This window comes from Columba livia, chromosome 3 (assembly GCF_036013475.1).
Source record: "Columba livia isolate bColLiv1 breed racing homer chromosome 3, bColLiv1.pat.W.v2, whole genome shotgun sequence".
Lineage (NCBI taxonomy): Eukaryota > Metazoa > Chordata > Aves > Columbiformes > Columbidae > Columba > Columba livia.
Genome location: NC_088604.1, coordinates 86256752 through 86271448, shown reverse-complemented (window position 1 = coordinate 86271448; position 14697 = coordinate 86256752). Strand labels below are relative to the sequence as shown.

The 14697-nt window shown below is 36.1% G+C and overlaps 1 protein-coding gene and 1 long non-coding RNA gene across 4 annotated transcripts in view; one reads left to right on the top strand and one right to left on the bottom strand.

The window, feature by feature from the left end:
* The first annotated feature begins 816 nt into the window (after nt 1-816).
* NLRC4 (NLR family CARD domain containing 4) lies at nt 817-13420 on the top strand. Of its 3 annotated transcripts, none has more exons than XM_005503780.3 (9): nt 817-937; nt 2506-2563; nt 4443-4703; nt 5968-7959; nt 8984-9076; nt 9880-10050; nt 11291-11383; nt 11725-11892; nt 12905-13420. In XM_005503780.3, coding segments are annotated over exons 2-9 (3096 nt in total). In that variant the 5' UTR covers nt 817-937; nt 2506-2562; the 3' UTR covers nt 13222-13420. The 3 variants fall into 3 exon arrangements, with proteins under 3 accessions (XP_005503837.1, XP_064914075.1, XP_064914074.1); XM_065058002.1 differs by having other exon boundaries at nt 860-941; XM_065058003.1 differs by lacking the exon at nt 11725-11892.
* LOC110359709 (uncharacterized) overlaps nt 10967-14697 on the bottom strand; it is a 38988-nt gene continuing 35257 nt past the window's right edge. Inside the window, exon 3 of the long non-coding RNA XR_002415070.2 lies at nt 10967-11103. This is a non-coding gene — a long non-coding RNA (uncharacterized LOC110359709). The remainder of the gene's footprint in view (nt 11104-14697) is intronic.

The window sequence follows — 14697 nt, the reverse complement described above, 5'->3', positions numbered from 1 at the left end:
AGTGTTTTAAAAGGCCGTAGAAAGCTGTGATGCATACAAATGCCTTGTGGGATGGCCACATGTACAATCTATCTGCAAATGGTTATCTTAGGAAGGGCTCCTGTTAAATGTGAATTTTACAAATATAAGAGTCACACAGTATGTGAACTTACAGGAACATTTTGTAATATTCACTGTGTGAAAAGGAAGTGAGAATCATTGATGTTAAGTCATCTTCTGATTTCTTGGGGGAAGTGTGGAGCAAACTGCTGTGACAGAGGAAGTAAAGCAGAGTTGCTGGGGAGTTTTATTCCTAATGTCTCAGAGTAACAGCAGATTAAGTCAATCTTTATGCTGATAGTATAAGTCATCCACTTTGAAATGGATTTTGCATTTGCATCTTGGATTGTTAGACCCTCTTTTTGAGCCTGCTTGGCTATATGTAGTTGCTCGAGTCAGTGCTGCTCTAGTTAGTGAGAAAATCCCTGAGCCCTGGCTGCTTGAAACAGGGAGATGCTGTGGTTTATTCTAGATAACTACAGAGTCCCTCAGTGAACCTCTCACTTGTGAGTTAAAGTTACTATCTTTTAATGAAACCATTCAAGAATGAATGAAGTAAATGCATTGTAGATACACTCATTTTTACTGGTAGCAGAAATATTTACTAACTTGACCAATAATCCTGGACTGAAGGCTAGGTTTTTGGTTACCGCTGTATCATAAAATTTCAAGTATTTAAGAACTGGAACTTGTTTTACATCAAGAAACAGTTTCATATGTTTCTGGCAGCAGAAAGGTATTGCCCAACATACTCATTAAGCAAAAAAAAAACATTGAGTAATTGTACAAGGAGGAAACTTGCAGAGAAGTAACTTACAGATAACACGGAGTCCATTTTTTATGAGGACTACAACACTTTTCTGCCTGCTGAGTCTCTTTAATTTCAGAACACACTGATGTGGGTAAACCGCTTTCTTTCTTACCACTACCTTTCTTCTTGACTATTTGTAAAAAAAAGAAGAACTTTTGGAGATGTTTTAATTTCATTTTGCTATATTTCTTTTTCTCTTAAGAAATGTTACATGACTTTGTCAGTGGAGATTTTGCATTTATTTATTTTAACTATTTCTTTAAACAAAAAATAAAAGCTTGTCTTACTTTTGCTTAGAAAAACTATTAGAAAAGCTGTAATATCTAAAGCAATAGTTTTTACAGGAACAATTTCAAATTAGTCTTTTGGCCCTGTAAAGCCAGTATAGTTTTCCAGAACTTATAGCTAAGTAGTAATCTAGTATGCTAGCAATTATTATTAATTACTATGAAACAGCAACATACTATTTAGTGTGCTACAAACTATGAGATTATTAGTATGCAAAGCTGGTGATACTGGAGACTGTTGTAGATTCTAGAAGTTTTAGAATGTTTATGTTTTGGATTACAGAGGATTAATGGCCATGGAGTGTGCTACACTTGATTTTTGGGTATTTTAAGGATTTTTAAAAAATCTTGTTTAAGCAAACAGTATTTTTTGTTCAGTATATTGTTAAGTTACTCCTAAAAGTCATGTTTTTGCTGAAATGAGGACGATGGTTAGCATTTACAAATGAGAGCTGGGGCTAAAATTTATAGCTCTATGAAAATACCTGCTCAATGGTGAGAAAAAGCAAATGGAAGGAATTGTCAGAAAATAGAGAATGAAAGGGAGAACGCTGTTGTGGCACTGTGTCCATCCATAAAGCTGTATGGTATCTTAATACCATGGTCTGCTCTAGCATTCCATCTCAAAAATAATTTAATGGAAATGGAAAAGATCCCAAGAGTGAAACATCTTACAGAAGGCACTGCTGGAGATGGGATGCTGGGCTAGATGAAGCTTTAATTTGACCTGCTACGTATTATCAAAAATGTGCTTTATTTTCTTAGTTGTATCTATTATAAGTAAGTAATTTTATTTAGTTATATGTAATGAATACATTAATTTAAATGTTGGGTTTGTATGCTATTACCCTAATTACCATTTCAATCCAAATGTATCTTGGTATCATTCAAAGTAAAACCAAGTGAATTATGTGTGTCTCATTCACTACGCTTACTGATAAAAATGCATATATAAATTACACCATGAAAGTACGTGAAACATGAACTGAAACAATGTGAAACGTGGACGGATGCAATGTGGGAAACGAACAGTATCTTTCTGGTTGTCAAAAATAACAATCAACTTTACTTTAAAGATTATATTTTAATGATAATGCTGGTCTATGAGAATGATCTGTTTCCGAGGAATTAAAGCACAGAAGACTAAAATCGCTTGCACAAATCAATATTTCCTGCTTATTGATTTTGAACATGCTTTAAAGTTATAAAATATATCTGTGTTACCAAATCAAAGTAGTTTTAGAGAGAATATTGTTATATCTGACTAGTTTCATATCAGTATTTCACAAAAGGTCATTTTTTTTCTAGTCTAGGAAAATGACATTAATACCTGGATATTCAATCTTTTAATTTGTTTTTGGTTTTCAGCCTGGATATTAGATTCACTGTCCTACAGTTCAAGCATTGAAACTTTCAGTCTGAACAAGTAAGATCTATAAACCACGGTTTCTTTGTATTTAATGTTAGATGTAAACAGTAATAAAAAAATCAAATAACCTTTAAAAGATAATGTCTGTATTTATGTTCAAATTATACAATATAGCTACTTATTAACATTGTAAAAAGTCTTGCTCTAAAATGTTTTTAAAGGTAGACTTTATAGAGAATTTTAATTAAAAAGTCTCTATTTCAGCACGTCGTAGATATAAAATTTTGTATTAATAATTTTTTCTGACAAAATATTTTTCTGAATTGGATGTTTCTCATGTTAGCTGTTTTGTAGTAATTTCTATGGTTTATTCCAAAATATCACAGGTAATTTCAGACTTGTAAAGACTAATTTCTCCCTTTTCCTCACAATTATACAGAAGCTTAAGTTTTTAAAGTTATTCCTGAAAAATGCTAATTTACTGTAATATTCAAGGTCTAAAAATCTCAGAGGAATGATAGTCCAGTTTTATTTTGACACATGGAGGTAAATAAATGTCCCCAATATTTATTTTAAAATTCCACACTATGAAATTACAAATTTGCAAAAAATGCAAAATTCCCAAAAGGGAGCTCTCTCTGCTTGTGGCACATACACATGTGCCCACAAAAGACACTCCCAAGACTACCCTAGTTAGTATCACAGTATCACAGTATGTTTGGGATTGGAAGGGACCTCGAAAGATCATCCAGTCCAATCCCCCTGCTGGAGCAGGAACGCCTAGGTGAGGTTACACAGGAACATGTCCAGGCGGGTTTTGAATGTCTCCAGAGAAGGAGACTCCACAACCCCCCTGGGCAGCCTGTTCCAGTGTCTGTCACCCTCACTGAGAAGAAGTTTCTTCTCAAATTTAAGTGGAACCTCTTGTGTTCCAGCTTGATCCCATTACCCCTTGTCCTATCATTGTTTGCCACCATACGTAGTACGGTTGTATCTCAAACCTCTCCTGGATTTTGTGGAAGGAAAGAGAAAAGAGCTATCCAGCTGAAGCAGTGCTGTCCCTAATGACTCCAATTTACCAATATCTGGCCAGAGCCCCAGCTCATTCCTCTCACATCTTTCTTTTATCTCCTTACCGCCTCTACAATGCTGTTACCTACCTTCAACGGGCTATTAAAAATAATTTTGGCCAGGTATTCTTGGCTAACTTGGGAGCTGAGAATCTGTGCATTTCTCCAAGCTACACACAAGCTACACACAGATAAATGTCATATATATATATATATATATGTATGTATATTCCTTCTGGATAGGAATGCTCGCATGCCCCAACATTGATTCTTTACCATCCCAACCACAGAGTACAGAAGCCTGTTGGGGGATGTTTTCATCCTGTGATGTGTTCAGGACTGCCCATGAGCTTGGACATTATGTTTAATTTGACTTTTTTGTCTTAAATTGAGTGTAATAATGCTTAAGTACTTCATAACAGGTTTTGTTTAAAGATTCAGTTTGTATTTGTGGTGACCTGCATGAACTTGACAAGATTTTCAAATGCAGTTCCAGAAATATGAACCCCTATTTAGACATATCATTAAATAATATATTTTTCAAAAGCAATTTCCATTGAAACTTTTAATGTTTCTGCGATGCCAGCCAACATCTTCGACATACCATGTGACTTTCATACCCATACTGATACATTCCGTCCTGCATCTTTTTTTACCAGAAACTTCCAATCCATTCACAGAAACTTCTATATCTTTTTCTACATTCCTACCAAGATCTCACCATTCCCTGAATACTATTTTTGCCTGTGTAGATATTAGCCAGTCAGTGCACCACAAAAGTGCACATTGAATACTGAAGGACAGTTAAACTGTCAGCTACTGTATGAGCTAGACTTATTCTAAGAAGTTGAATTTTCTCTTCTCAGTGGAATTTATAAAAAGCAACAGAGTACATCTCATTCAAAGAATGGGAAAGATCACCCTCAAGCAAATAGCAGACGACCTTTTGAACTGCAATGTCATGTCTTGTGAAGAAGTGAATACCATTGTCTCTGAAAAGGTTGAACAAGAAGCCTCAAGAATGATGATTTACATGATTTTGAATAAAGGTTCAGAAGCCTGCAATATTTTTGTTAAATCAATTGAGAAACACAACCCTTTTCTCTTTCATGACCTGCAAGGATATTGTAAGTATTACTGGTTATATTTTTGTCTTCTAGTCAGGAAAAGTAAATTCTAATTCAAGTTGTGTGGCCTGAATTGTTTCATCTGAGAGAATAAGACAGTGAGCACTAAGAAATTTCGCAAACATTAAGACACGTAGAAAGGAAAACCAAATCCTGTGAAAAATGATGAAAGGGTGAAAATCATCTGTGATCAGATAGCTGAAGTTCAGACAGTTAAACACGTCCCATCACTTGTTTATGATAAGTGAATTGTGGGTGAACTGAACACTGGATTAGATCTGTGCTGTTGACAAAATTAATACAAAATCTAATGGGGATATGTAATGAGCTTTTCAACTATAAGCCTCTTCCTGGAAGCTGGAACTGCTTGTGCACAGGCTGCAAGTTCATTATGTTGTTAAAGGAATATCTTATTGTATGGATGAAACACAGACACCTAGCCTAATCTTTCGGCAGTCCCAGAGAGGCATGACATTTGTTACAGAAGCATTTCCCTAAAATAGGTTTCTGTGATTTCCTTCAGTTTGTTGGATTGTGCTGTCTAATTTGGAAATACATGTCTGACTCAGCCCTGTCCCTTAGGCTACATATATGTGCCTTAAAAAGCAGTGCATACAGACCTTCCAGGACTCCCTTTAGATGCTGTTAGATGTTACTACATTTTGTTATGTCCATGATGGAAGGTTCAACTGAGCTTACCTCCAAACGGCATGAAAGCATCTCTTAGACTAACCCAAAGTAACAAAAATGAAAGAGACATAGTTTTAAAAAAGAACTAGATTAAAAGTTCATTTGGTTCAACAGTCAAAAACTGTTACTGGTTTACAAATATCTCCCTTAATATTCTAATACCTTTAATTTGTATCTATAAATGCCATCTTTCCATATTAAAACCTTATTACATCAAAAATGCATACTCTCATCATGCATTTGAACACATAAACTTTCATGTGCTTGTATGCAAGCTTACATTGTTGGACTCCAATGCAGAAACAGGATGAGTTCAAAAGGCCCTAAAATAAGGAATTAAGCACCAAAGTGGTATGTGCAGACTAGATGAGTCTCCTGCACAAGGAGTAACTACAGCCCTTATCAGTTAAGTCTTGCTTAGACAGTAGACAACAAATACATCTCCTGCCTCTTGCTTATAGCTATTTCATTGATTTAGCCAGTGCATTCAAGCAGTTATTCCAAAAGTAATGAAATTTTAATTGACAAACTCATTCACTATTTGATTCACTGATACATTGTCTGTTTGCCCTAGGTACAACCGGTCAAGTGGAACAAGATAAATTAAACGACTTGATTCAGGATTTAAAGTATGTGTATCTATCTTCAGCGTTTCAAAAATATCATCCTCTGGGTAGTGATATTGACATAATTTTTGATTTGGGAACTGCCTATACTGATACCTTGCTGTGGAAAAAAGATATACATAATAGCAGGAAACAGCAGCTGACGCTAAATGTCCTTCTGGAGGAACTGAAAAATCCCTGCATTATAGAAGGAGAAGCTGGGAAAGGAAAAACAACTCTTTTAAAAAGAATTGCTGTACTCTGGGCTTTGGAAAAGTGCTCCACTTTGAAAAAATTCCAATTTATTTTCTTTATCAGCCTGACTAGCACAAGAGGTGGAATATATGACACTGTCTGTGATCAGCTTCTTTTTGAACGATACCCCATCTGCAAACAAGATTTCATGAAAATGCTACTAACACAAAGACAAAGGGTCCTTTTTCTGTTAGACGGATATGATGAATTCAAACCCTCAAACTGTCCAGAGATAGAAGCGATGATTAAAGAAAACCACAAATTCAAGAACATGGTTATTATTGCTACCAGGACTGAGTCTATCCATAAAATCAGGCAGTTTGGGTCACTGGTTGCTGAAATTGGAGACCTATCGGACGAGAGTTGCGAGAAGCTCATTAAAAATGTCTTGACAAATAAGCTGGCAGATGGTCTGTTAAACCAGCTTAAAGAGGCCACTTCCATGAAGAACCTTATGAAGACTCCACTCTTTGTCATCATTGCTTGTGCCATCCAAATGGGTGAAAATAATTTTCATCCAAGCACCCAGACTCTTCTTTTCTCCACTTTGTATGACTTGATGGTGGAGAAAAACAGGTACAAAACAAAAGAAATAACAGAAAACCATATTATGCTGAGCATAAATCATTGTGGAGACTTAGCTTTAGATGGAATATTTGACCAAAGATTTGATTTTCAGTCTGAGGATTTAGCTGACATAAAAGAAGAAGTCCTGCTAGCTTCAGGTCTTCTAAATAAATACACAGCTCAAAGGCTGAAGCCAACATATAGATTTTTTCATAAATCATTTCAGGAATACACTGCAGGCAGAAAACTTTGCAAATTAGTGACATCCTGCGAAGAAACAGACGTGAAGAAAGGGCATAGTTATCTACAGAAAATTAATACTATTTCAGATGTTACTAATACTTATTTCAATTTGCTCCTCTACACTTGTGGATCCTCCCTTGATGCCACTAGAGTAATTCTGGACTTATTGAAAAGAATTGATCAACATAGAGATGTTTCTGAACTGTTTTCGTTAAAGAATCTGGCTTTGGAAAGAGAATACACAAAAAAATCAGAAAATACAACAGAAAAGGAAGATTTAAAAAGAACAGAAAAGGATATTTTTGCAGAGTGTGTCATTAATTTCTTTTATGAAAGTTCTTCAAAATCAGCATTGAGCAGAGATTTTGAAGAGTTTTTTTGTGATAAAAGTGTTTACATCAACAGTCAAAATATCCCGACTTATTTCTCTGATTTTTTTAGGTACTTACCAAATTGTCTTAGTGTACTAGGACTCATTAAGTTAGATTTTTTTGGCAACTACTCATCAAATAAGGAAACAGATGATAAGAATGTGGAAGACCTTCAAAGTAGTTCACTTAAAACTTACATTCCTGAAAAGGCTGTCTCCTTATTCTTCAACTGGAACCGGAGTCTCAGATCCTTAGAAATTACATTGCAAGATTTCAAGAAGTTAAAGAAACGTGATATTAAATACCTGGGCAAAATATGTTGCTCTGCTGCAAGCCTCAAGCTGCACATCAGCAATAGTGCTGGTATCACAGGAACATTGAATGAAGTCCTTGAAACCTGTGAAAACTTACAAGATCTCACCGTGGAGTCCACACCTCTTACTGTGGAAGATGAGCAACAGATCACAACAATGACAAAGCTGAAAACCTTACATATAAGAGATCTGCAAAGTGAAAATCTAGAAGGTACAGTATTACTGGCAGTAAGTGAGATCTTGTAGATAAATGTGGATGAGAAGGTAAAGCAAAGGGGCTCATGGCTGCCTTGTATATGGAAGATGCCTGGTTTTGATTCGTTTGAGAAACGTTATATTGCTAGAATGCAATTCTATATTCATGGTGGAAGTGACTGCATTCTACTCAGTTATGTAAATTTATTTATGTTATTTAGTTGTATAAGTTGGGTCTGGCCTTAGAATTCCCATGAGTTGCCATGATACTCTTAGTTCTTGCTACACAAAGGCCTTTGATTTAATGTAAGTCGTCATTACATCATATTTTTGGTTCTTGGTACACAATACATTAAAAAATCTGGTTTTAAATAAAATACTGTATCTGGGAAAAATTCAACAACTCTGGTCCAAATAATCCACAGTAAATGAGATAATGTCTATACCACCAGTGAAACTTTGTAAGTGCCATGGGATGCAGCCTACCATCACTTTCGCAGTGATGCATATGTTTTTGGCAACCAAATGAAAGTGTTGTAGCCTAATCTAAAGCCATAACATTGGACAGAATTTTTCCTTCCTTGCTTCCTACATCTCTGCCATAATTTCTGGGTAAGCATTTTTTTTGAAGAAGTCTAGTTCTGATGTTAATACCTAATATGGTGGAAAACCTGCAGTATCTGTTGGTAAGTCATTCCCATAATCAGTTAAATGCTTCTAGCTTGAAAAAATGTTTTCTCTTAAAATTACAATGGCATAATAAAGTAGAGCATAGTAACTATAGTGTAGCATGCTCCAGACTTACCTGAGGTGAAGGATTCTGCAATTAGGATGAAGGACATGTATTTCCTTATGTTGCGCATCACACACATACAGGATCCTTCAGCACTATTGTTAGAGCGGGGTGCTAGTGGAAGATTGAGGCATTTTCAAACAAAACTATTCACAAAAACCTAATATCACTGAAGTGTATCTATTCTACCAATTAATTTGTTTGTTCATTAAATCAACATGCTTATGGGGTTTTTTTTTTTTGGCAGGTGGACTTATTGATGGAATAAAGAAACTTGTGAATGCTGAAGGGCTTGTACTTGACAACATGAGTATGGATGAAGGTGATGCAAAAAAATTAGGTAATTTCCTCTATCCTATTTTACACCATAAGCAAGTAAATAGTGCTGAGAATGTGAATTTTTAGTAAGTTGGTCTGAAGTTTTTACACTACAGGGACTTGAAAATCCTACAATCTAATTTAGAGAAGTAATTTCTTATAAATTTTAATTGAAGTCTTGATATGTTCTGTATTCTGATTGTCTCAAAGTATTGGAGTGCTCCTTCCAAGTTAGTAATGCGTACTGTTGTCAAGCAGATCTAACATACCGATCCCAGGACTGGCTGTTCTGCATGAACTGGAAGTCAGGAGGTTGCAAAGGTGATATATTAATAGTTCCCTTCCCTGGCCTGTTGCTGACTGTCAGCAAGGTCAGTCGCCAGATACCAAGGTTGAAAAGTTCAAATAATGTTCGCTAGGGCCACACAACTCTGTAACTGATATGGAGATGGCGATTCATATGTCTACCCATCCTCTCTTTGATGGCTTGGTAAAAAAATGCTTGGATTTGTTCCACAGGAAGATCACATTTGATCTTCTGTGAGTTACTTTCTCTGGGCTGAGGGGCATTTTATATTGATTACACAATGACATGAACAGCAGGTTGTGTTTAATTTTTTATTTTATTTTATTTTTTCAAACACAACTTACCAAACATCTCATGGCACCAAAATATAGATAGTTGTAGTATGCCAGGCAGTAAACAACTAATTCTGTCCAGCCATTTAATGTGATCAAGATACCATAAACATTACAAAACAGTTCACATAACAATGTGAACTGTTTGGTTTTGTTTGTTTTGTTTGTTTTTTTTTCCATTCATAGCTGAAGGTATCAGAAATTTGAGAAAGCTCCGCTTACTTTACATGAATCACTTGACAACTATTGGGGATGGCATAACCTACATTGTGAGATCAGTCTCTGGTGAACTAAGTGAACTTGAAGAAATCCAGCTAATCAACTGCTGTATCTCCAGTGACGCTGTGGAAATTCTAGGTAAGAATAGCAATACTAACTTTACAAACTGAATATGCGTGTTTTGAAAATCAAACCATAATTTTATAAGAGAAGAAAAAAGCATATATGGATAAAATCAGAAATACATAGGTTCACAATGAGTTTCAGTCAGCAGAGATTTAAAATGCAGCAAGGAAGTATATATAAAGCTTTGATGGAAATTCTAAGTATAAAGTTTATATAATCGAGAAAGATAAACTATCACATAGCTCTGTAAACAAAAAACATAGGAAAGCAAATAATGGTTGATACAATCCAAACTAGTTTTCAAAGTTGTTTTTGTTCTGTGGAAGACTGGAAATATTATGCTATTGCAAAAAACATGCGCTGGTGAGTCCTGAACAACAAATCTGTGCCCAACCTCAGTATCATAACTAAGAAATGTATAGAGAAATCGAGAGAGCACCAAGAATGGCTAGAGGTTAAGAAAATGTAACTTACGAGGAGTGGTTCAGTTTTGTGTTAGTTGAGAAGTCTGAAAAAGATATGATAACATTTTAATGCCCTTTAAACATTACTACAAGGAGATAATAATCAACTATTCTTTTTGTCCATGGGGAGAATAAAGTAGCTACATTTGCAACACTGTAGCTTAGATTGGATATTGGCAGAAACTTTCTAAAGTCAGGAAGGTAAAATAGCACCTAGGGAGAATATGGAAAATTTCAAAGAACGAGATAAATACGTATCATGAATGCTTTAGGCTTATCAGTATCCTGCCCCATTACAGATGTTTAGACTTAAATGTCCCACCTAGTCCCACTCTCACAAATTCTCTGTTCCTGTAAAAAGTACATTTCTATATCATAATACAAAACTCAACAGCTTTGTGAAGCAGGACGTTGAAGTCTCTGGGGCTTAAACCACTAAAGAATCTCCCATCTAGTCAGACAGCTTTGTCCTTCTTCTGTGTTGCAAAGATGTCTTAAAGTTGTCTTATCACCACTGCAGATTCGTTTCGCTGCCAGCGTATGTTATGCAAACCATTACTCCAGTTCTTATGGCTGGCCAGGTCCTTTATTTTTTCAATTCCTGGAGACACAATTAAGAACAAGAGCACAGTTTGCATCAGAGAGGTGTTGGAAAAGCAAGAAAAACCTGGAGGGTTTTAAACATTTTGTCTTGCTGTTCATTAAAATTCAAAGCTAAGAAAGGTGGAACAGAAGATAAGTCACGCTGCACTGAACACATGTATAACAAGCTTTTTTTCCTCCTGTAGCTCAGAATCTCTGTAATTTGCCAAAACTGAATGTACTTGATTTGTCAGAAAATTACTTAGAAAATAAAGGAAAAGATGCTATCCACAGACTTGGTAAGTAAGAAGATCTCTTTAGATAAACCATTTAAATTCGGAATAAGCTTCAGTTCTATGACTTATCCAGACAGAAATTCAATAATTCTTTCATCTTTTATTTTTAAGTAGGATATAATTGGTATCCTGAACCATTTCCTATCAGTAGAATGGGAAGTTTTTAGAAGTAAGGAATATTGTATGCAATTGGCTACTCTGTCTTTGCTATCAAGGCAGCAGTCTTGAAGTCTCTAACCTACCAGTGTTTTCTTCACTGTTGAAACACGACTTGGTTTAACCTTTTAAAGTTATTTTGCACTCAGCTGTTATAACAAAACAATTTTACACTGATTTTCATTTAGTTGATGGCTTAAATGTCCTACCTGGGATGAAAGTGCTGATGCTTCCTTGGGGAGATGATGTAAAGTTTTGCCTAACAAAATTATTAGAACTACTGGAAACAATGCCACACCTGACAAAACTTGGATTGAGGAAATGGAGCCTCACTGATGTGGAGGTCAGAATTCTAGGTAAGGAAAGGTACTGTGGATGATCTAGAGATGATGGACAAAAACCAGAAAAAACCTCAAAAAATAAAAACAAAACCAACAACAAACAAACACACACACACACCAACCAAAAACAAACAAAAAAACCCAACAGTTCAGGAAACCCAGCAACTTTTAATAATGTAAATGAAATAGTATTGAGTCTGAGTAGGAGATATGTATATGTATCATTAGATTAACCGATTAACCAAATAATGCCTATATTTCTACTCAATAAGGACCATTTTTCGCTGTGTAAGTAGTGCAAGGAAGACTGCAGGCACCTGGAGGTTGCTGGTGAAGAACCTCCTTGGGAGGGAATCTCTTCTGATTGACAGATGGATTATCTCCTCAATAAGTATGACAGGAATACAAGTGGACTATTCTTAAATCAAATCTTCCACTAACATAATGTCTGTTATGGTATGTATGTCAATAGTAGAGCTGAAAAAGGCCAATACTAGTATAATTTTTATCAAGATAGATAGCTGAAGATCAGGGAGATATAAAAACTACCTGGATGCACATTACTCACCCCTTCTGAGGCTGCAATAGCAATGAAATGTCAGAATGAATGAGAATTTTCATGAGCCTGATCTTGCAATGCTTTTGTGAGTGATCATGGGCAGCAGTCCAGAGCTCCATTTAAGTTAATAACCTTTTTGTAGTTAAAAGGATCCTGTTGTATGCAACATACTGCAGGTTAAGTTTTAACAAGGAAGAAAAGTGTTGATATGAAAACGTTGTAATGTGTTGCTGCTATATTTTACATTCTTGGTTCTTAGTAAGAAAAAATAAACTAATATGCAAACACCTATTTAAATCATTTTCTACAAATGTAGAAATGTAGTAATCATTAACAGTGGTATTTCTTTAAGCGTAGAAGTTCAGCTGAATTCAATAAGACTCAATTCTTCAATATCCTGAACAGGAATAATTCTCTTCATTAGGGCTTGAAGCAAAAATAAATATATGAACAAATATATGTTCACAGGCAATTTTTTTGAGAAAGAACACCTGCAGAACCTTCAGCACTTGGACTTGGCAATGAATTGTGTGACAAGCGATGGCTGGCTTTCCTTCATGCAGCCACTGATCTCGCTCAAGAAGCTGGTGTCTGTAGATTTCAGCAGCAAAAAAGACTGGGTGCCTGCATCACTGTTAGTCTGCAAATTAAGTCAGGTACTAACCACACTGAATTATTTAAAAGAGATTAAAGTGACTGGATGGAATTTTGATCGCCATGATCTTGGACTTATTAATGATGCAAAGATAAACTGCAGAAAACAGTTTCAGCTAGTGCATTCTTGAAGAGAACAAGCTTTCCCAGTGTGCACTCATGATCTTTCATATTTGAGAAATGCTTTTCTCTATAACCACACATTGAATCAGTGGCTCTGGGGCTATTTGGATCTCCTGGTCTGCTAGTGAGACTGGAATGCGAGTGCTGTCACATCCTCTTCTGGGAGAAACAGGTCAAAAGAAAGTCAGAGAGAGATCACTTTGCATTAGCCCCAGATGCTGCAACTTGTAATGTCTCTCAGACTTTAAATGGTTTCAAGTAGTGTTCACTTTGTCTGTGTGTGCTTTCTATGAGCTTGTTCTTATTAGCTTTGAAGTTTAAAACTGTGTATATTAGGAGAAGCTCTTAATAAAAAGGTGAAAAAGTCTGCAACTTGATGGATAATACGTAGGTGTTCTACCAGCTTTTTTTACGTTTGTTTGTGTTTAAGTTAGACATTGTAGTTGTCTGATCTAGCACAGAGAAGCTTTTCCTCCTGGCAAGGAAATTCTAATATAGTTACATCTCTAAAATACATTACAGGAAAATTTATTGCAAAGGCAGGATATGCCAATGAAGAACTAGACCTCTAAAATAACAACGGTATGAATAGAGCATATTAGCTCCACGAAAGAGGGCATTGTCACACAAGCGGCCATGAATTAAACAGAGATGTAAACAGGAGCTATTCTGCAGTTATTAGCCACAAACAAATTCTTACCCCACAGCAAAACACCAAATAGTTTATCTCAAGTGACTGTTACCATCTTTAAACGACCACCACTTTGGCTTGCAAAATGAAGTCAGCATTTAGTGCTTTCTTTCACAGTACGCTCCCTCGCTTTTCACATGTGGTAAGAGTCCTGGTGCAGACAAGCCAGCATGCAGTCTCCAGGCCCTCATCGTCCACAAACACCCCAGGAGAGAACCGTGTACACAAGGCAGCTCCAAATACAGCAAAAGAAAACAGGAGTCATTTGGCAACTTGTGTAAAAAGTGGTGGGCAACGCAAGACAGCAGACCCTTGTTTCCAGTCTGCCCCTGGAATGAAGGGACAGGAGCACCAGTCAGAGCTGCGATTTCACTTCTCCAGGTAGTGTTGAACCGTGGGTGCTTGTACATCATGAACCCACTAACTCTGTGTGATCTCCTCATAAAGTGCTTGTACTCGTGAAGGTCAGTTTTGTGCCAGAGGGTGCTTCAAAGCTATTTAATTAATCTCCCTGTGCCTTGACAGTGAAAAGAAATACAACCTTTTCCACGTAGTTAGGATCCTTCAAAGGCATGATCCCGATTCAGCAAAGCACTGAATTCAGTGCAGGTGCATTAAGTTATCCCCCTGACACAGACTAGAAAATACGTCTTTTTTTTTCCCAAGCAGCAAAACTCTATATCGAATATATATGCTGAAAACTGAATAAAGCTGAGTAAAACAGAAAAATAGATTAAAAATTACTAGGGTGCATCTGTGAAAAGGCACATGGATTTCTGTAGAAAATACGTAA

Excerpts from the sequence above, each read along its gene's own strand:
- NLRC4 (XM_005503780.3), top strand. Across the intron at positions 10,051-11,290 it reads TGACGCTGTGGAAATTCTAG|CTCAGAATCTCTGTAATTTG; the intron begins GTAAGAATAGCA and ends TTCCTCCTGTAG. Across the intron at positions 11,384-11,724 it reads AGATGCTATCCACAGACTTG|TTGATGGCTTAAATGTCCTA; the intron begins GTAAGTAAGAAG and ends ATTTTCATTTAG.